The sequence below is a fragment of the Aethalodelphis obliquidens genome, unplaced genomic scaffold (genome assembly GCF_003676395.1).
Source record: "Aethalodelphis obliquidens isolate GAN/ISIS:26980383/991018 unplaced genomic scaffold, ASM367639v1 scaffold56, whole genome shotgun sequence".
NCBI lineage: Eukaryota > Metazoa > Chordata > Mammalia > Artiodactyla > Delphinidae > Aethalodelphis > Aethalodelphis obliquidens.
This window is the reverse complement of record NW_020838000.1, coordinates 8,033,431-8,057,153: the sequence shown is the minus strand read 5'-3', so window position 1 is coordinate 8,057,153 and position 23,723 is coordinate 8,033,431. Positions and strand designations below refer to the sequence as shown.

The 23,723-nt window shown below is 38.3% G+C and overlaps 1 protein-coding gene across 6 annotated transcripts in view; it reads right to left on the bottom strand.

Moving 5' to 3' along the window:
* The window catches only part of SATB1 (SATB homeobox 1), a 99,852-nt gene that overhangs the window by 19,241 nt on the left and 56,888 nt on the right, over positions 1-23,723 (bottom strand). For all 6 annotated transcript variants that reach the window (XM_027086544.1, XM_027086545.1, XM_027086543.1 and 3 more), the window contains 2 exons: positions 21,121-21,333; positions 12,884-13,039 (listed from right to left, as the gene is read on the bottom strand). In XM_027086544.1, the coding sequence (XP_026942345.1) occupies positions 12,884-13,039; positions 21,121-21,333 (369 nt within the window). The remainder of the gene's footprint in view (positions 1-12,883; positions 13,040-21,120; positions 21,334-23,723) is intronic.

Here is a 23,723-nt window from a genome sequence, read left to right as displayed (position 1 = left end):
AAATGGGTAAACATTTAAAGGACACACTTGGGGACGGGCACTCCTCAGCAGCTATTACACGCTTGCTACAGGTACCAAATGACAAACTGCAGATATGGGCTTCAAGATATTCCTTCACATCAGCAGCCATTCCCTGCTGCTTCCTCCTGGTTTACTCTCCATTTCACGAACCTCTTCCAAACCTGTGATTTCTCACGGACTGAGTCTATTTTTTCCTCTTTGATGTGCTATCCTGCCTCTGAAGAACTTGCATTAATCCCCCAAAATGAGAAGTTAAAGGTGGACTTTCAGGCATCAGTTAAAAACCCAAAAAAGACATGTTAAAGGGGGAAACTCTTTAGCGATCTCTAGGTCATATGGTGTTGGCAACCACTACCTCACCAATAGTAAGCCAAGCCCACGCCCAACTGAATGCAGCTCACCTCCTCTCTATAGTGTCCTGACTTTGCTAGGTCCCTGATGAGAGAGGGGGAGCTTCCAGTTTTCTAGCAACAAGTCGCAGATGAGATCACTATCAATCTTGAACTCATCTCACACTGTGTAATATGGAGTTCATACCCTGGATTGCAAACAATCAGTTCTCCTCACTATATGCCACTCGTAAATAACCCTTTTGGGCTACAGACCTCAAAATAGCGCTTTGTCCCCACAAACTAAGCCCTTCCATTATTCAAAACCTTGCCTCCTTTGTGACTCATTCCCAGACTAACACACCTGTCAGCAGGACCTTCAGTCAAAATAGCATCCTTTTTCACACTTCTGCACCTGTTTCAGCAACAAACTCACAGAACCTGGAACTGCCTGGGACATGACAGAGTCCGACCCGATCTATGTCACCTTCCTGAAGGGAAAGTTAGAAGCCTGAAAGGTCAAGCAACTTGCCCAGGGAAATCCACAACATGGTAGACAGGAAATTGGGACCCCCACCCCCCACTCTTTGCCAATCCTCAATGCTTTCTCTGAAAGATGCAGTTTATGTACAAGTTGTTATATAAACCACGTGTGACTTTATGGACAATCCTATTTCTCACGTAGATAATCAGGAACCATGCCCTCCCCTTCCTTTCAGCTTGGAATAAAAATGTGAGCTACACTAACAGACGATATTGATGACTTCGACAATGCTGATGAAAAATGCAGACAGTGGGTCCAAAAGAAAAGAGCAGAAAGTATTCAAAGAAACTAATTCTCCTTCCTGTACATTTTCCTAAGGATCTGAGGGCAGTGGAGAAGAGCGACTGCAGAGTGGCTGAAAAAGGTGGACTGAGCTGAAAGGCAGGATCAAGTTTATAAATTCCTTTTCAACCGAATCTTCACCGGCACTTGCTAACAGATTACATGAAAACTGTCCTTTCGTTAGACGGGGACCCAGCAGGGTCCCTAAAGAAAATTACAATATTTTCCTTGAATAATGAGATTCTTGTAGTCTCATTAAGTTTAATGGAAAGACATGCTCTTCCCTCATACTCAAAATATTGAATATTCTCAAACTTCACACGTACCCCAGCATCCCTAAACAGCAATTCTTTTTTTTTTTTTTTTGGTTCTCTTTCGTCTTTCCTTTTGTATCTACAGGTGTGCTTAGACACAAAGATAATCCTAACATATGAAAACTAAAGTTTGCAAATGTGGAAAGCTAGGGATGACTTTTCAGGTTATAAATGAAATCTTTCACTTGCAAAAAAAACAAGGCAAGTTTCCTTTAAGTGGCAAGTGTTACCAATGACTGCAAAATGTGATTCAATTTGCATGCTGACTAACCTATCTTGAAGTAGCTATGCAAAATCTTCAGGGTCATTAAAGCAAGGGCAGGAGCAATGAAGTCATAAGCTGTACTTTTTTTTAACCTCTACTTTTCTTATTTCTTGGACTCATTCCCATACAACTATATGTATCAAACCTCTTCTTGGGAATCCTAAATAAAAAGTGACAGCAAGCCATTGTGGGTGGATCTCACTGATTAGTAATGGGTGCTTTCACTTCTGTGCTAAGAAGGATTCTGAGGTTATATCTGTACGCAACAGTGATGTGACAGGTAATGTGAGGCTTGAATCAAATCTTCCACAATAACTGTATCTTGCAAAATGATTATAAAGGTAGATTAAGACTGTTCGAAGAAACTGACCTAATAATTTGGTATTAACCATGTAAACTGCTTAGCAGCTGAGATGAAAGAGGGATTCTAACTAAAAAGAAAATACCTTCTTTTCCATTGAAGTGATATTAGGCCAGAAGAAAATATGAATAGGCAGAAAAATGCTAAATTTCAAAGTTGGAAGATATTATGGAGCGAACACTAAGCAAACAGGGAAAAATTGGGAAGTTTTTTTTTTAATGTGAGGAAATAAGGAAGAGGGAAAAACGGTTAAGGAAAGGAAATAAAGGGGAAAAATCTGCTATTCTATGGGGCACGGTACCTCTTATCAGTAATAGGAATCACCATAGAACTTTAGGAAGCTTCCAAACGAGGCTCATAACTTTAGTAGTAAAACAAAAATAAAGATAAAAAGAGAGAGTGTATTTTATTTGGCATTAAAAGACACTTAATTATCTTGATCTATGTTTTAAATGTTCTCTAAAGTGGATGGTTGCAAGCTTTCTTTAGAGGTACGATTCTAAATCACCAATGATCCTGTTCCTTTCTCCTCTCTTAATTTTAGTTTTCCACCAGCTTATTTGCCTTCTTATGGCTCCAATACTTTAATTTTCTTATGGCTGAATTCTTCTGAGACTGGTGATAACTTTGGCCTTATATGGTTACCCTGCACCTGCACTTTCTGCCAGGTTATCTCCACTATTTCTGCAGCAAGAGAATTCACTGGTTTTCAACTCTACCTTTCAAACTGATTCTGCAAATTAACACAACTCTCTAGGAAATAAATTTTTTGATTGGGTCCATTTTTGTTTTGGGATTGTCTGGGATATGACCAGCACGCCTGAACTAACAACTTTTCATTAACAAAAATAAGGGAAACCGTCCATTAAAAAACTGCATATGCCCACTGTAGAAATTCTTTCAAAATTTATGTTCAAATAAAAGGCTTAACACTGACAAAATAAAAAAGGCAGAGACTCCAAGGATATTATCCCTCCCATACAAAAAAAAAAAAGAGAGCGAGAGAGAGAGAGAAAAGAAAAATTGTACCAAAAAAAGGAAACGGAGAGTACCATCTTTTTCCCATTCGAGTTTTGGCAAAAGTGAAAACATGGAATTTGATGATGGTTTTGATAAAATCACCTGGAAAAAACTAGTCAACTTCTCCATTTTTCTAGACACTTCGTTCCATTGCATTTTATTTTTATTTAAGCACATCTCCAACACACACACATACAGACCCCAACTCTGAAAAAAAAAAAAAGGGCCTGAAATTTTAGTTACACCACATGTGGTTTTCATTTGTGAAAAATGAACAAGCTGTTTGTGGTTAAACTGTCTAATCGCCTGTTATCAATCTAGCGCTGCATTCAAGATTTACAGGACCCATCAGCTTCTGTGCTACATTAGCTGTAAATTGGGGGCGGGGGGGGGGGAGGAAGGAAAAGAGGAGGAGGAGAGAGTTTATCCTGAGGAATAATATTTCCAATGCAGCCACACTCGCACTACATCTGGTTGTGCTGGTAGCGGCAGTTAAATTGAAATATTTCACAGCGTGTGTCAGAAACATGCAGAATGGTAATTATGACAGATCTGATTAAGCCCGAGTGCCACAAGCTCCCTGGCCAGCGCCGGTTGTGCAGGTGTGACCTTGTGCGTGCCTGCGTGTGTAAATAAAATTAATTACAAGCGAGAGGGTGAAGGCTTCGGTGACATCACAAAGCGGAGGAACTCCCAAGGGGGAGACCTAATGGAATATTTTCCCTCAGTCTAATAATACAGTTCATATTGACTTGAGGTAATTAGTGGGATCATTAAAGCAGTTTTCCCGGCGTATTTGGCTGCCTGATCAGATTAGTGAAAATGTTCTTCAGAACAAGCCCTGTGTGGTCTGCCAGAGAAGAGGAAATAAAAAGCAACAAAGCATATTTTGGAATGATAAGCAGCGCTGGACTTGTACTCTAGCAAAAAAAAAAAAAAAAAAGTCTCCACTTCTCTCTGGAGCCTACAGATCTAACTTCCTGTCCATCTTCATTCTGCTATTCAACTTGTGTATTCCTAGACACACTCTCAACTATTCCTTTCGTTTCCCCTCTCTCTGCTAAATCTGACTGCTCCATCATGACGAGCCAGCCCAACTCCCTAACAAATCTTTTTTAAACAAGGCAATTTGAAAATTGGGGGAAAGGCTCTTCCAGGACTGCCTTACTGACTATATGGGGCCACTGGGAGAGGCCAAAAAGAAAAAAGCCCAAGGGAAGGAACGCCACTTAAAATTCACCTGCTAAACAAAAGAGTCCTCTCTTTTGTAACATGTAACAGAGGTTTAAATATTTCTTCCCCTTTGGATCTCAAAATGGGTTTTGGCGTAGGCTGAAGTTGGGGCAAACATTCTTGACTTGAACAGAACACAGAGCCCTCGTTAAGAAAAGGGCCATTTGTCTGAAACTAGTCTATTGAGCATGCTCTACCTTGCCACCGGAATACGCCAAGCGCTGTCACAGATGGCAGGCTCTGACAGTTCCCATCCGTAGCATCAAGACTCGACAGTTCAGCACAAGATCAGTGACATTCTGTCTCATTAGAACCACGCTAATTATCACAGCTAGTTTCAGGGGAAACCATGTGTTGCAATGGTCAATTTGAAGGAGCCTGTGCATCAACAAACTGGTAATAAGGATCAGACACCTTATTATACGACAGCATGCTGCCTATGATCTGATTTACAGAATCAGAGGCACCGAGGCAGCCGAGGAGGCTGGCGGTTTATGAAACAGTGTGTTTCCACCCAATTCCTGAGGCATACGGGTTGAAAAGGGGATTGTTTTAAAAAAAAAGAAAATTACACAAAAGGCCACTGGAATGGTTGAAGCAAGAAATCAGAGGAGAACAGATTCTCTATGACCAGACAACAGAAGTAGATTAGGTCTTAGAAAAGGGACAACTTCATCAATTTAGCAATTGTACGGCGACGCCATCAGCAGACTGGAGCTTATATTTTTTCAAGGTATTTAATGACAAATTATAAAGTGGCTATATTTCTATTAATCTCTAAAATACATATATAATATATATACAAAATATACATATATATCTTATATTTATATGATATATAAATATATTTATTTATTTATATTTATTTGTTTTATGTATTTATATTTATATAAATATATATATTTATAAATAAAACATTTTTAATATGTATATTTTATATATATAAATGGGTGGTCTATGATTTAGTTGTGTCATTTTGTCACGCAAAAGAACTGCATGTGCAAAAGCATAACAACTACAGTTATAAAAATGAATAATCTCAAAGGTTACTTTTTAAGGTGCAGGTCTTGCAAGGCCCAAAAATTCTACATCAGATTCCTATTACCAACATAAGTTCTTCCATCCCTCTTTTAGTACCTTTCACTGATGTGAAAGTTTAACAGTGCAGTTTCTTCCAGAGCTATTTTTCTACTGTCATTTTGCATAAATGCATTTTTAGAGCTCATTCATTTCACGGGGCTTTTATTTTCATTTCTCATATGAGGGAAAAAGAAGATAAAGCTAAAATAAAACCTACCTTTACTACCCAAACCATAAAAGACAACTGTTGAGACTTCTGAGAAACACTTTGTCTTTTCACTTGGTAGTTTGTGAAAGAACGAAATCAGTGTTATAATTATGTGTGAAGTTTAACTGAATGACATTCCGTTTTGAAATTCATTCCTACTTAAGAGTTAAAACCAGAAAGAGAAAGACAAATACCGTATGCTAACACATATATATGGAATTTAAGGGAAAAAAAATGTTATAAAGAACCTAGGAGTAAGACAGGAATAAAGACACAGACCTACCAGAGAATGGACTTGAGGATATGGGGAGGGGGAAGGGTAAGCTGGGACAAAGCGAGAGAGTGGCATGGACATATATATACACTACCAAAGGCAAGGTAGATAGCTAGTGGGAAGCAGCCGCATAGCACAGGGAGATCAGCTCGGTGCTTATGACCACCTAGAGGGGTGGGATAGGGAGGGTGGGAGGGAGGGAGACGCAAGAGGGAAGAGATATGGGAACATATGTATATGTATAACTGATTCACTTTGTTATAAAGCAGAAACTAACACACCATTGTAAACCAATTATACTCCAATAAAGATGTAAAAAAAAAACAAACCCATGGATTTGGTCTCTTCCCTACTCCCATTTTGTAGATACCGGATCCTGTCCTGAAGAACTTTAACTCTTCAATTGTCAAAGATGGTTATAGAAGGGCTTCCAAAAAGAGGAACTTTCATAGGATATTATGAGTCCACACTTTTCAACTTATACTATATTTTAGGACAAAAGGTGGCCTTAGATTAAAGCAGATTCTACGCATATGTACTTGCTATACTCATGCTTTAGACTGCATTACACTGGTCTGCTTCCAAGTGGACCACTCCTGGGGTCACCTTCCCGGAACTTCCTCACATGATAACCCTCTTTAGAGAGTTGGCTCAATATTCACAAACTGCTTCTTTTCAAATCTTGACTAATATTTTCCTACGACATTTTTTGAAAGATGGAGAAACTGGGCTTAATGAGTTATGACTATACTTGTTACAGTGAACTTATTAACTGGGAGAATGAGGAAGATGCATTTATATCACTCTAGTTACCGAATTTTAAATTTTAGAGGAAAACAAATTTTTAAATAATTTGAAGGTGGCAATAAGATAACCAAGAAGTTTCGGTTCGACTTGCTGCAATAGACAATATCAAGTGCCTGGGGGAAAAACACCCCATTACGTGATTTTTTTTTTAGCCAAAAATATGATCGGCAAGTACGTGTTCTATTTAATAATTCTGAACCTCCTTGATCAAACCCTAGATTAATTTAAACATATGCTTGTTTTTATAACATAGAAATGTGGAAAGGGCTCAGATTCACAAATTTAGTTCTTAAAACATCGTATAACACAATCATGTACCTTTAAACCGCTAGATTATGTCAATGTTTATGTATTTAAAGCCATTAATTTCAAAAGTCCTGTTGAGCAACCACTAGAGACATAAAGATAGGTCTACACTGCAGAAAACTAAATCCAACATGGATTCCCAATATTTAGACAGAAGGGATTTTTAGAGATAGCTCCCACAGAACACCTTAAATAGGAGATGGACGGGTCTCCACGTCTTTATCAAGAAGGCAGCACCGGGCCCTCCCCAAATGTAGGTAAACCTGAATACAGGCAGTCCTGAGATACTACACGCTGGGCTGTCTTACTTCTCTTCTCTCTTCAAGCATTCCTTTGGCCTCTTCCTTCTTCCCGGAAGCTGATCCAGGGAAACCTAACCTGTACCTCCCCAGGATCTCCTCCCACCCAGTAAAAAGTAAATAAATAAATGGATAAAGTAAAATAAAATAAGGCACTAGATGGAAAATGTATGAAGAGGCAGTTCTCGCCTTCGATGCTGGCTGAAGGCAACTCTATTAGCCCAAGAGAAGGGGCTCTGAGGACACGATGTAAAGATCTTCCCACAGGCTGCTAGAAAAGCATGTGACACCAGAAATAACCGGAACCGTGACTCGCAAATCTGCAGGGGCCTCCTGTGGATCTGAAACAGGAGGCTACACAGGTGAAATCGTGTTGCAGTGAAGTCTGTTATGTGAACATTCCAAAAAAATGAATCAGCACAGGGCTTCAAAGTGTAGTTTCCGTGAAGTGTAATTTAATGCTAACAAAATAAAAGATGGCTTCGCTGACATGCTAGAATACAGAATGCAGTCATGGTGCCGTGATTTTTTTTTTTTTTTTTTTTTTTTGCAGTATGCGGGCCTCTCACCGTTGCGGCCTCTCCCGCCGCGGAGCACAGGCTCCGGACGCGCAGGCTCAGCGGCCACGGCTCACGGGCCCAGCCGCTCCGCGGCACGTGGGATCCTCCCAAACCCGGGCACGAACCCGCATCCCCTGCACCGGCAGGCGGACTCTCAACCACTGCGCCACCAGGGAAGCCCGGTGCCGTGATTTTTTTTTCCCTGGATTTTATCACTGTAGATTCCTATAACCAGCAATGAAAATGACATTCTTAGCCCTATTTCTACCTCTAATGATTTGTGACATATCATGTCTTACTCGTATTTAAGGCATTCCCATCACCATCTAAGAATTACCAAATCTGAAGATGCTTTTTTTTTTTTTTTACCTACAAGCCCAAAGAGCACTAAAGCTTTCTTCTTTCTCCTTCACTCTCCCCTCTCTCTCCCATCCTAGAGGTCTTGAATCTCAATGACAAAAGTGTCTGAAAAGTAGATGGAAGAAAGCAAAAGGCTTCGAATTATTTGGTCTCTTCTACTGGTCGTGCTATCTTCACAGAGGCAGAAATTCTTTTTCTAGTGCAAAAAACCACACCTATCAAGCAGTCGAAGTTGTTGCAGCCAAAGAGTCCAGTAACTACAGGACTGGTAGGTAGAGACTGCAAAAGATTCTATTGAAAAGCATGTTCAGTCAAATAGAATTTCCATCATCTAGCTGCTTTACCCAAAAGAAATACCCTGTTCAATAACGCACTAGAGAGAAATCATTTTCTAAACGCAAGTGGGGATGCAGCCGCTCTGGAAAAGCCCTTTATTCTGACTGCATTACTGTATCTGCAAGCTCCACCTCTGCAACATGAAAATCAATGTAACAATTCGATGTACAAGGCAAGGCCTACGGCACTGCTAATGTCCCCTTGCTGGACATACACCTTAAGTCTCAGAGCTCTCAGGAGGTTTGCTGCGGAATAAAATTAGATTCCAGCATCTGCCACCATTAAGGAAAAAATTCCATTTCCGTCTCCCATATGAAAACACTATAACCACTGAACAGTAACTGAACCTTGATACCGTAATGGCTATTACCCAAATCAACTATTTTTTTTTAAACAGTAAAATTAGCGAATTCTGCTCTCATAATTATTTGAATGTTATCAGACTAAATGTTTGATAAAATTCTAATACGATTCACTTGGAAAAAAGGCTGCTTGTTTGAATAACCACAGTATACAGTGTATTCATTTGTAGCGATTCACATTATGTTTAAAGCATATCATCTTTTTAAAGTCTGCGTTAGCCTGCTTTCCTACCCAAGCACAAAAAGTAGCCTACCTTCAGTTTGCAGTTGCATACTTTACCCAGACATTTCTATTAACGTTAAAAACAATCTCATTTCTATTACTCATCGAAGAGAAAGTATAATACATGTGAAATGGTGGGATCTGAAAAGTTGGTTTCTTTTCCTGAAAATACTTTGTGCATTAGTCATTGCAGACCACAGCTACACATGTCTGGTTCCACCACATTCTGGGGCTGTACTATCTTTTCAAAATAATCCTGCTCTCTGCCATTCAGGGGATTTACCTAAAGCTTTACTTTGTAAAATAAAAAGTATCTGAGATACAAAAATAGATAATAAATAAGTCACTCTGTGTGCAGGTCCGAGTCTTTTGCTTAGCACATTGTAAGACATTATCTATTTGTGTTACAGTGCTGTAAATCTAAAAGCTCTTCTGCATGCATGACAGCATGGGAGCTCCTCCCATGTTAAAAGAAATCTTGGGTTCAAAAAGGTTAAATCATTTCCCAATACCAGAACAGCAGTGACTCAGCCTGGACCATAGCATCCTTTGAGTCCTCCACCATGTACCCTTCCCTACACCCCAACCCCAAACAGACGTGAAAAAGCTTGGCTTCTAAGGGCCCTATGTTGGCAAGAACCCATATTCCATGAATATGTCAGTGAAGAAAGGAAAGCCCCTCCCATTCCACTATCAATTAGTCCAGCATCCTTAATTCCTCTTTCCTTTGGTCCTGATGCTGCCTGGAACCCTGAGGAGACACTAAAATAGTGATGCTGAGATGCAGAATTTGGGGTTGGCTCTCCTACTTTTTAGTCAAGTAACCCTCGTGTAAAATGAGGAAATCAATGTTACAGCCCATAGGGTTACTGAGAACTAAATGCAGATAATATATAATGCAGGACGGGGTCTAGCACAAAAAAAGTAGTGAATGTTAGGCCAACATAGAGAATCAAGGCGAGATACAGAAGCAGATGGGGCTGGACCAGTTGAGATAAAATGGCTCCAGCACACTGTACACGTGTTTCATTTGGGAGGACCTCTGCCCATGCTGACAAGCCTTGGCACCTATCTCCAAGGCATAAACAACTCTTGGCGCAAGTTAAGAATTCTGACCATGGGAAAGGTACGTCGGATTTGAAGTTTTTTTTTTTTTTTTTGGTTTTGGTTTGTTTTCTAGTTTTTCTATTTCCTTCACAAAAAAACATAGCAGGTGAACAGAACTTAAGTCAATGGACTACCTGCCCTTGTTAAGTTAGATCTCTTCTCTTAGGGATATATACAGTTTTTGGACTTATTTTTCAGTAATCATCAACTTTTAGATTTTCATAAAGAGGGCAGTGTTAACATCTAAACTGAACAGCTAAGAGAAAGCTACAGAAACGCTTTTTAATGAAGTTCCAGTAAATTAGTAGTTAGGAATAACTATGTGAGGGAATGAAAGTTAATGGTCTGCTGGACCCCAGTAGTCTACAATTGGCCCCCTGGAATCTCTTTCAACCAGTAATGAGGAGATGAGCTAGCAGCTTTGGGGGTTCTGGGGAACACACCATCATGGCAGATACACAGAAGTTGGCAACTGACATCTTTGAAAGTGACTCATGGGGAGCTTCGTAGGAGAGGAGCCCAAAGAGCAAAGATGTTAAAAAAAAACCCTTAGAACATCACTCACATGACATTACCAACCCATTGCTACCACTGTCTGAATAGCTCCAAAATCAGTACTCAGCCCAGGAGGGGAGAATTGTGGATATCATTTAAAAGAAAGAAAGAATGAAGGTAGCAAAAACGCTGCTAGCCAGAAGGAGCTATGCTCTCGTCAGAAAGGAGAGGGAGGGTGGTGGTGATTATATGACAGATGCCAACTTACCCCAAAGTTTTAATATTCTATTTTTGTTTGTTGGTTTTAAGGCTGCCCCTTATCACAATAATGCATGTTTAGTTTCTCTGTTTATCTATTCTGGAGATTGGGGGAAAGTGTTTGGCCTTGTAAGAAGACAGACTGTTATTCTTGATAATTTAATTGGAAAGGTCAGAAGAGATGCAGAATCAGAAAGAAAAGCAGGATAAACTATGTTGAAATATGAGATCCTCATCCTAATTAGACTAAATAGCCAAAAGAAGAAGGTGCAGGGTGGGTGGGTGAGGGGCGATGTGTGAACAGGACATTTCTCCTTAATGCCTAGTCTTGGCATGTAAATGAAGACATCTGAAGAAGCACACAGGTTTGAAGCGGCTCTGACATTCTATCATAATTAGAAACATTTCAAGAGCCCTGTAATTTCCAATCAAAATTACAGTAATTTCCGATATACAAGCCATGATTCATGACAGAATTTTACATTCCATGAGAGATTACGGTGGCCTGATGTATGACACGCCGAGTATGGCACTAACATAAACAATTCAGTTTAATGTTTAAACAGCACTTGATGTTTAGAATCTCACAATAAAAGAAACATATTATTGTAGAAATTATCACTTTGACAGTGATTGAAGGGTACGCAGGCATGAGGCCTATAAAGCTATAATTTTTACAGTCCACAGCTTGAGTTTAATCATTTTTATATAACATTTCCAAGATATCCCTTACGTATTTCCAGCCAGCCTATAACTTAAACAAGAACCACCTTTTCTCAAGCAAAACTCCCATCAAGGACCACTATGAATGTTGCTAGAGTGAAATTTCAGAAAAACCTAATAAGGAAAGTACTGTATTGTAAACACCTCACATTGTGAATAGTCTCAGGACTGTATAATTTTATCAGAGGCTGACAGCAGCCAGGCTGTTTTACAAAGGAGAGTTCATTAACGATAATGAAATGTATGTGTCGAAAATCTCCTTGACTGCCTCTCAATCTCACTTTGATAGTGTTATCAAATCTTTCTGCAAAGGGAACAAGACTTCTACTGGACAAGACCGGTATTCTTCTGGTCCTTTAAAAAGTATTCCTGGCCTTGAACAAGGGTTTGTAGATAACTGTGAGCTTCTTCGTGTAGATGACTCTACTTTTGATGAACAGAAATTATCAATATATGACAAAAAGACTGCATTATCTGTCCTTCGTTATGTCTTGTAGGGACCTGTCACTTTTCCCATTCAATTCGATTCATTTATAATTCAAAAGATATAGACAATTTTCCTAATTGTAATTAAATTTGTGTGTCATATATACATATATATATATATATATATAACTAAAATCATTATTTTACAAAGCTGTGTGTGTGTGTGTGTGTGTGTGTGTGTGTGTGTGTCACTTGGTTTTAATAAGCACACCTGACAGTTGTAGATGCCTGAGTTGGAACAGAAAAAAAATACAATGCCCGTAGCATTTTAGGATAGAAATCAAGGTCACCTAAGTACTAATGAAATAATAATAATTCAAGTTATTTGTTCCATTACAATAGACCAGATGGAGAAACCTCCTATACATTACAGTACTCTTCTGGAAACAACTATTAACTGACTCAGGGATTTCCTAAGAAATCTGTGGTCTGGACAATAGATGTTGGAGGAAACACAACCAAGCGTCTCTGTTCCCTGAATCTGAACTGTTTCATCACGAGCTCTGTCAATAATCCTGGAAACCGTGACCTCTCAGGGATGCAAGTTCAACTTGCAAATAGACACCCCTTCGAAGGAACTTTCACAGGCATCACAGATAAACATTCTCCATGCCTAACGGAGGCTCTTACCTGGCTTTTGGTTGCTGCCACCTTTGCAAACAGAGCTTGGGAAACTTTAGCGCGCTTCATTTCCTGCTGAATCTCGTCGTAAATGGAAGCATTAATGTTCATGGTATTGTTCTCTGGTTTCCCATTCCTCTCAGTGGCAATGGTAGCTGTTTTCACCTACAAAACATTTTGAACATGCCTGTCATTTCCCACTGGCCAAACTGTTTTGAAGCTTCTCAGGCTCGGCATCCAAACTGGATACTGTTGCTCCTTTTACGATCAAGGTGATCAACAATGCGGTCATTCAACATGAGTTCTTAGCTGGATATCAGATTGCTTAAGTTAAGGAAGTCATAGTGTCACAGGTGACTGCAGCTGTAATACGACAGCAACTGCCGGCTGACAACCAGGAATTATAATGCCATAACGTAAGTTTTCTGGAAAATGCAATAGTTTCAAAGACTTGAAAACCCTAAACTAATTGTTTCCCAATTACCTTCCACGGCAATTCTAACAAAGGAAATTCACAATTAAAATCATAATGCACAGGGCTGTATCTTCTATCTTCGCTGGGTACCCGATGCCTAAGAGACAACTGCATCACTAATAGCTATTACATACTACGGCCTTTTTAATTTTAGACTCTTTATTTTAATGCCTTTTCCTCTTATGTTTCATTTAAAAAATCTTCTATAACAAAGCCATTTGCAGAGCTGCACATTTAAATCTTCTATCCATCCATGAAACAGGTAGAGTGCCTTGCTTAGTTATCATAAAGGCTGGTTGCATTTTACACATGCATGTCCAAGCTGTTCTGTATAATTATTTCATCATTTCCTGGCACCGCTGTATATAACTCTTTCCTTTTGACTGGTGGAACCAGACAATAAGAAAAAGTTTCACAATATTTAATAGAACATGACTGCAAGTTACACAAAATATATAAACAGTGACTTACAAATATAATCAAAATGTATAATCTTGAGTGAGAAATTAATATAAATGCCTTTGGTAATAATGATAAGCAGATAGCTCCAGAAAAATGCTACAAAATTTAGGGGGAAAATCAACCTCAGAATTTATTGATACCACGATTAATCTTCAAAACTTAAAAACAATCTTTAAAACTTTAAATTTTTAAAATAAAAATTTGATCTTTATTGAGCATTTACAGGAACCAACCAGCCTGGGAAATTCACATATGAACCATGTAGCTGCTTTTTACTGGGAAACTGATGAAAACATAAATGAAAGTTGTCCAGATGCAGGACCACATTTCTCCTGGCAAAGTGATTCATCAAGGACCACGTTTCTTAGGGTCCTTTACAGAATCCAGGTTTTCCTTCTCTAGAAACTTACCATCTTGGACCATTTCTCTCATCCACTAGGAACAACAGAAAATGAAGCTCATTTTAAGATAAACAAATGATTTGGGGGCACTAAATGACACACCTTCCTAGTCATACAGTAAGTCTTCTAATGTTTATTTCACCCTGCCCCCAAATATTTGGTATCAAAAGAGGGGCAGAGGTTATCCTAAGCCATTTAATTCCCTGCACTTAGAGAGTAAAGCTGAGTCTCCTTTACAACGTGCTTTCTGACTCGTAACTTCTACCTGGTAAGCAAAATAACTCACTTCTGGAGGATGCAGCTAGACTCTCCCACCTGGACACTACCCTTGGGAGCACGGAAAGGATAATGCTGGGAAATGGTTGGACCACAGGCCCCCAGTGAGGACACAGAAGGTGAGGCAGGACAAGGGACCCACTGGCTGGCCTCACTGGCCTCTCCTAAAGCATAATCCGCAGACAGAAACAGCAAGAGCAGAGGCTGGATTTCAGCCTTCCCCTGCCAGCTCTGCACTCCAGTAAGCAAGGGCACTAACTCACGGAGGCACCTTAAGGACTGGGGGCCACTAGGCACAGACACAGGGCTTTGAAGCAGTAATCTGCTAAACACCACTTTAGGAGCCAGAAGAGTTAATGCATTACCATAAATTGCCTACAAAGTTGCTTTGCTGAGATTTGCAACTTTGCTCTGGGGTGGTCTTGCTTTGAGGCAGAAGGATAGATTTGATCACCACATGGGGTCCCTTTTAATACCTATTTTTTTTCACTGCTTAAATGAAAGAGAAAAGAAAAGCCATTTCAATCGCTTTGAACATTGAATGTTATGGAAATGGAGGCATGAAGTTCAGGGCATTGGAAGAAACAGTTCCTTGGTATCATCTGCTTAGCAACAGTTAAGAGGGCAGGCTTTGGAAACTTGGTGTTTCAGTGTGTTTTGAAAATCATTTTCATTCTTTTGTAAAAATGATGTTTAAGAATTTATCTTCGAGGTGGGTTATAATCATTTGTTTCAACCCTGTGATTTTGTTTCTAAAAATTTCTTTGGTTTAAGTTTTCTTTTTTTTAATAAAGCAATTACAACTTGAACCAAAAAGCAAACATTTTAAATCATAAAAAAGAAAAATCTCCTAGTAGCCAACACAATCAAAAGTTGAAAAGTACTTTTTTCTTTTTTAAAGTACTTTTTAAAAGTTCTTTGTAAAAGTTCTTTCAAAAAAATAAAAAAAGTGAGAGGGCTTCCCTGGTGGCACAGTGGTTGAGAGTCCGCCTGCCGATGCAGGGGACGTGGGTTCGTGCCCCGGTCCGGGAAGATCCCACACGCCGTGGAGCAGCTGGGCCTGTGAGCCATGGCCGCTGAGCCTGCGCGTCCAGAGCCTGTGCTCCGCAACGGGAGAGGCCACAACAGTGAGAGGCCCGCGTACCGCAAAAAAGAAAAAAAAAAAAAAAGTGAGAGCAACAGCTTTTAAAAATATTAAGAAACTGTATTACTCATTTAAAAATTATTTAGAAAAGCTCTTCCTTATCATCTTGTTGGCTCAGATATGCATCTTATTAGAGATAAGCTATTAGAATTCTGGAACCACATTTTTCTCTAAACACAAGGTATTGCTTAAGGGGAACTGACTTGGACAGCTTTTCAAAAATAGGAAAGCTGAAATTTTTCCCCAGGTAAAAATGGAAACAAAAATCTTTTATACCTCACTCTACTAAGTACTATTTTAGCTTAGCTCAAAAAAAATCTTCTTTAATCCTGGTTTAGCTTTTAATATTATATCACACATTAAAATTCATAAAGTAGTTCATTCCAGGCAAAACAAACTACTCTTCAGCTCTTCTCTGCAAATAGCACAGTAAAATAAATGCAGTTGCTTTCTGAATAGCATTTATCAAGGTAGCGTGTACCACTCCATCATTACGGTGGCGCCAGGGAAGTAGTTAAGAATTGGAGCTTCTGCTATTTACCCTCCCACATGGGGAGAGGGTGTAGCACTAGGGTGTGCTTTTTATTTCACTACAATTGTTCAGTAGAACACAGATTTTCCATGAGAATTTTTTGCTCCTTTACCGCTGCTGAATTCATCAACCCATACTACAAAATGAACTATATACACTACATACGTACTATATATGTACTACATACAGGCTACACAAAATGGACTCTACTGTGGTCCTGACTGGCATCTGTGCTCTTCCTTGATGCAAGTGGAATTGCCTGCAAGCTCATACTGCACACATGCGTGAGGGCATGCCCATATGCAATTAAAGGTTGATGTAGTTTTAATAATAATTATGATAATAAGAGAGACTCACATTTATCAGTTGTTTATTATGAGCTGGGCCTTGTGTTAACATACATTAACCTGCATAATAGCCCTGAGTAGGTAATGTCACATTACTGCCCCATTTTTAAATTGAGAAGCTAACAAAGAGGTTAAGTAATTTGTCCATGGGGCAAGGTTGAGAACTGAACTTAAGTCTAACACCACTGCTTATCTTAGGAATCACTGCAATACACTGAGGGTATGATGTTATATAGGATTTCTTTATTTGGGAAAATTCTTATTATTTTTTAAGACATGCTGCACCTGCTTTTTGGTGGCCCTTTGCTAAATCTAGCTCATGACTGTCTAATTTTTAGTAGGGAATGGTTTTATCATTAGTTTAAAAAATCCGTGCTATTTTGAGGAATTCCTATTGGTGATAGAAAACAGTCCACATTTTCATACTTTTATATATTAATACTGTTTTGAGTATCATGGTTCTATCTTTTTACACTTTTCTTCCTTTTGTAGAAACCATATTAGTTATTTTCCAGACCTAGACTTTCAAAAGTCCTCTAGCTTTTAAAAGATGACCATTAATGAGAAGTGTTTTCCAAGCACATATGTGATCTTAAAATAAAGCTGGTCAAGGGATTCATAACAAATAAAACTTTTATCAAGTGTGAAGTTCCTGCCCACAACTGAACCTATGTTTCATTATACTATAGAAGAATGTGTTGTAAAGAGACAGAGTGTGCAACTACCAGATTAAATTAATTATATATCGCTTCTATTGATATAAACTTTGTACATTTTCTAAAACATTGTTGTAAAATGTCCCATCTTCAGAAGAAACCAAAGAATACCATAACGAGATGTTAAAAAAAAGAAAAAATATTATATAATTCATGTAAAAGTTATAACTTGATAATTATAGGCTTTCAAATGGTCCTTATGAAGACAGAAATTGCTCATTTAACTCCAAAAGTCACACATCTTAAAACACACAAATAAATCCATAGTAAGTGCACACCTAAATAGAAACCATCAACTTAAAATGGATATGTTTAGTGCAATAGACAACTTCCAGAAAATAATAATTAATTACTATTAATAAGATTCATCTTGTAAACTCATCTGGAAAATTTGCTAAGCGATAGTCAGAAAAGAAATCTTTAAGGCCATGGAGCTTTGGAGGGATTGGTTTCTCCCAGATAACTCCTACCACCAAAGTTTGGAAAGGGCTCTTTTCTCTACAATCTCAGAAATGCCCAACTGTCTAAAGTCCTCCAAAGTGGACCATTTGTCAAATATTCAATGTAAATATTCAATTCTATCAGAAGAACATTTCACATGTGTTCCTCTTTCTAACCTAACAAGAAAACTTCTCATCCTCTCTGACAAACAGAAAGAGTCCCTGAGTTTCATTTTCTCCTTTCTAAAAAGTCTGTCTTCTGAGGACGTGGCTTGAGGTAGGGGAAAGAGCATCCGACTGAATAGGGGATTTGAAAACTAAGTATCTGACTTTTCTCATTTTTCTCATACCAAAAGGTTGGTATAATGATTCCATGAATTCACGCATGTGAAGGTGCTGAGAAAACTGTGAATCACTGTCAAGTGCAAGGTGTTCATATTTCTTGAATCAGAGCATGGACATTGTGAAAATATGCTTTCAACCAACAGCTCTGGCCCGGAGCCTACTGCCCCAGCCAGAAGACAAAGCTCCTGGCGTGGCTACCCCTACCGAAGCCTGAGGGACAGGAGTGCACAGGAGCCATCTCGCCAAGGCAGAGCCAGCCAAGAGCTTCCTGAGGCTGGCCTAGGTTTTCCCTGGTGAGGTTCTCCTAAGAATAACACCCAGGGCCTGAAGGAAGCCCCTTCTTGAAGATGATTTATAACCTGAGTTCCTCAATGGTTTAGGTCCTTGGTCTGGCAGGACCCAGGGACATCCAATCATCTTCCATATGACCTAAACTCTTCAGAGAAGCTGGAAGATAGATAATCCAGTCTCTCAGGCCTAAAGGTGTCCTGGGTCTTCCGTGAGCCACAAGGGACCTCTGCCTTCAACAAGCATTAGAAAGAAATCCTGTTCCGGTCCAACCCAAGCCAAAGACTAGTGTCAAAACAGATTTCGAATATCTTCATTGTGGGGGGGCAGGGAGGGGGGGGGAATGAAATGCACAGTGATTTCACACAGATTCCTCTCTGGCAAAATATAAAAAGACAAAATCCTGCAGTCCTTTTCTATACCTGTGGTCTCCTCCTTTACTAAACCCCTTCCATTTTAGTCATCTGTAAATAAGCACATGAAAACCTTATGTGTGGTATATTGGTTCCAGGTTAAGCACTGGATTTCAACTGCTGCAAAACAGTACTAACTCAACTGCTCTATAACCCGTTTTTCCAAATCCTAAGTACTCATTTTACATTAATAATACATTTAATACATTAAAACTTCCCTAAAATTTAATTCACTGAATCACTGTCCAAGGGTAAAAGGTGAACAAACTGGTTGTGAGCTCTGTTATGATAAAATTAAGGAATGCAAAGGGATTCTCTATGAAGCAGTGAAATAAATTCATTCACACATATCAGATAATCATTTCAGAATGTGGTTAGATGGCCAATAATACTGTGTTAATAGAAACTTTTTTTCTGTGAAAGAGCTTCACTAAGAATTTACAGTATCTAAGTACATTCATCACTGGCTAAATATCCCAGCTAAAGGCTTGGTCTCAATCCCCTCTTGAGAACAAACACATACAGCTGAGGGTGGCTCAACCAGTTTATCAGTAATTCAGGCCAAAATAAATTACAGTTTCTATCCCAACTTATCAGCAGGTACAGTCTTTAGACATACATATAGGAAAGCAACCCAGAGTATCTTAATAGTATACAAAAATAAATATCACAATTAAGAATTAATGTAATTTTGGCTAAAAAAACAAAAAACGATGAGTAAGGAAAGCAGAATCATATCTGGAAAACAAATAAAAGCATTAAAGTCCTAGAAAAATTAGAAAACAAAAGCTATATTAAGGAATTACTAAGTCAAATATTTGGATAGATTAAAACAAAAAAAAAAGAAGAAGCTCAACGCTTAAATTCACACTGGTCTTAAGTAAGCCCTTCTTTTGTTAGTATTGCAAGATTAAGTGATAAGTAAAATAACTCTGCCCAGAGGCCTTCCAATGATGACTGCAACAGCAAAATTAACTAATGATGGTACATGTGATAACTCTAAACACCACAAACTCAGTGTTCAGTCAAGTCCAAGTATTTTTTGTTTAGTCACTCTTACAAAAGTCATATATGTATATAAAGAATTCCTCATTCTTTTTGGTAAGAAATATTGTATTGAAGGCTTAACAGATCAAATTCAGTAAGTGTGTGTGTCGGCAGATGGACATGTATGCATGTATTTGGGTGCCATTCTTTTCTGCTTAGAGAAACATATCTTTCTTAAAATTACAGCAATGCCTTCTTTATCGTCTGCTCCTATAGACATTAAGACTTAACTGATTTTCATTGAATAAAATGGAGAAAATGGACCTTTGGGATGGTTCTAAACAATAATCATTTCAGAACATTACAATATGCAGTTTAAGACCCTCCACAAGTGGCTGTGTATGATGTCTATTTCTTATTTATGGAGTATCTATGGCAGTTTCACTTTTAGTGTTGAGTGAGTTTTCTCTCTATACTTGGAAATGGATGGCCATTTTTTACTATTGATGAAATTAACATTAAGAGATAATTTCATTATGACCTTATGTTACATAAGCACTTTTAATTAGTACTCCATATTTACTTTCCATCGTTTTAGCTGACCTCATTGTTAAGAGTTGCACAGGCCACAAATTAAATGTGTAAGAAATATATTTGCTTGTGGATCTTACATCTAATCCACTCTCAAATTTGTATCTAACAGTTGTACTGAAAATTAACTTCTCAATTCTCATAATAGTTTTGAGGCTACCTTTTAAACTTGATTAAAAAAAATACAGATGCGCATACACAAAATTACCTGGCAGGTGACTTCTGTCCTTTCTAAAAAGTGCAAAAATTTGGAAAATAGAAAATGTGCCCATTTCTGGGAATATGGATGGAATTCCTTATCAGCCCCATTTAAAGCTGCCTTCAAGGATTGTATTAAACTTAATTATGAAAGATTACAAACGAGATGATGCGTAATTGGTACCAGCTGCAGTTGGTATTGGAAAGCATAAATACAAATGGAATTATTTATTTTTATTTATTTACTATTCAAATGGTGGTTCTAAAACGTGCAGGGATAAAATGGACTTCATTACTTTTTTTTTCCCTATTGAGTTTAAAATACCTTTTTACTTAATAGTAGTAGGGCCAAATATCCCATTTCAAGATGACTTTTCACCCCCAAAGAACCCCCCAAATGAAGCAACACAAAGTAATTTTTTTTCCCTCTATCTAATTAGTAGCTACTTGTTTTTATATCAGAATTAGTGAGCTGGGACCAAATTCTCCTCAAGCAAGTCTATGAATTACTATTAAAAAAAATCCCTATCCATCTACCTTTCTCATGCTTGTTGAGATTCTTCCTTAGACTTCTTCTTTTTCTTAGACAAAAACAAAAAGCAGAAAGGTGAGGAGGAAAAAGAGAGTTCACCTGGGGAGGGCGGCTGGGCGGTGTGCTTATCAGGGGGGCAGGACCCATCGCTGAGGCTGCATTCAAGCTCCTTTCCCTTTCATCCTGGTAAATTCGATCTCTCTCAGCTTCCGGTAACTGCAAGAAATTCTGCATAGCCCGAAGGTTTACCAGCAAAGACTGGGAAGCAGTCTTGGGGTCCTCTTCCTTTCGTAGGATTTCTGAAAGCAAGCCCTGCAGGGAATGAAAGGCACAGGGTGAGCTTGCCCCCATGCTCTGCCCAGCCCGCGGTGAACCTTTCCTTTTCTTCTCCACTCTGTTCAGAAAATGAACAGTCAGAAGCATTAATTCCACATAGGAATATATTAGTTACAATTGAAGTGGTAGAGAAGAGAGCCTCAATTGTATTCTTAATTTTATTAAGCGTCTGCTTTACATATAACATAAACTGCAACTGCCTAATTGGTCTCCTTCTTTTGAGTAGCTTAACTTGCCATGAAATCTTTCACAGAGACAGGATTGAGGCAAGTTAAGAATAAATGAAATGCTCATAATACGACAGCACTGAACTGTATAGTTCTCAAGCTGCCAAGACAAAGGCAGTGGAATGCCAACAGCCCAATATGTAAAGATACAAAGCCATTTCAAGAGAAGTAGGATTTACAAAGAAAATACTCGAAAATGAATTGTTAACATACTAGGAAAAAGACTATCACTAAAGCATCATCTAAGATTTATGCTATGTTTTTGCAGGCAATATTTTACATTATTCCTTGGTTTTCAAATTATTGGAGTCAATGACAAGTGATTCTATTTACCGCTTAAGGAAACTATACTGCTTGCTATACAATATACCTCTGAGTAACAGGTTGAAAATTTGAACTTCAGAAACCATCCTTTAAATTTGAAATACATAACCCCTTTTCCACACTGCAAAATTCCATCGTAGCATGCCAAGAAAAAGAATACTATCAAATTCTGTAAAAATCAAATTTCTTGAGGAATAAACATTTTTAATAGTGCTAGAAGAAATTCACAACCCATTAGTAAACTTCTTTATGGTATTCCTCCCCAAATAACAGAGAATTGTTAACTACTTCTTTAATTTTTGGAAGAATGCATTTTAAAAATGGGTGTTTCTCCACAATTTTGTTTAAGGGCTTATATGAAATACAAGGATTAGAAACATTTTCTGCCCATTTGATAAGGACTGAGCAGGCCTTACCTCTTCAACCTCCTGCATGAAAAAATGCCTGGAATGCCAAGACGTGTTTGCTTTCTACATTTCAGTTTATCACAATATGGCTCAGAATAAAATGTTGTGGAGATCTCTATATCATTTGCAAATTTCACTTTCTAATAACCCTGCAGAAATGGCAACAGGGTACATTTGGGAAAGGGAGGTAAAGTGTCATGTCAAAACAACCAAGCCCCAACGTTATAACATTGGGGTTTTTTCATGGTTTCCTAGAAGCGCAAACCTGGCTTTGTTCCCAATTCCTCAAGGAAAATGTAGCATATTGCCCCAAGATAACAGTTGGGTACAGACAATATAAAAGCAGTGTCCACTTCAAAAACGATCTATATAGGCTGCTATTAAAAAAGATCCTCCAATAGGCTCGGGGGCTTAAGAGTACATTTTAGTTTCTCATTTGGTCTATGCAAGGGAAGCCAGTTTCACCCTAAGAAATGTGACTGAAGAATGAAGGGTACTTGTCCTTTCATTTATAATACTGACAAGTAATGTTGCAACTGTGTTTATACATGAGCAAAACATCCAGTCAATTTAACTAAAATTCAGTCAAACAGGCAGTCAATCACCCAGCTATTTAATTTGCGCAAGGCCAACTAATTAGATTGACTGTGTTTTTGATGTGTCACGTTGAAACCAAGAAATACAGGTCTCAGAAACAATGTTTGAAAATAGGTGTAAAAAAAACAGCCCTTGCTCTAAACTCTTCCCTACCAAATGGGGATAAAAAATCTTTAAAGATATTAAAACATATATTTCACAAAGCAATATATCTTAACTCTACAGAAAGAGAAACATACAGTACACATAAATACATTATAAATTCCTTGAGTACAATAGTCTAATATTCTTTTTTTGTCATCCCAGCACAATGCCTGCCACGTAAGTGTTTGATAAATATTTACTAAATGGATTATGTGTATTCAGACCATAGAAGGAAAAAATTCCAAATGGGTGACAGAAACTTAACAACAAGATATGTTCCCCATGGGAAAATTCTAATGGTAATTAATAATGTACTCAAGGTGAGCCTTCAGTGGAAAGTTATGTGGCACTTTGTAAGACGTTTATCTGCACTAATTGTTCAGTAATTAAAAAAAATTTTTTTGCAGCAACATGGATGGACCTAGAGATTATCATACTAAGTGAAGTAAGTCTGACAGAGAAAGACAAGTATCATGTATCACTTATATTCAGAATCTAAGAAAAAATGATACAAATGAACTTATTTACAAAACAGAAACAGACACAGAAAACAAACTTACAGTTACCAAAGAGGAAGGGAGGAAGGATAAAACAGGAGTGTGGGATTAACACATACACACTACTATCAACATACATAAAATAATCAACAAGGACCTACTGTATAGCA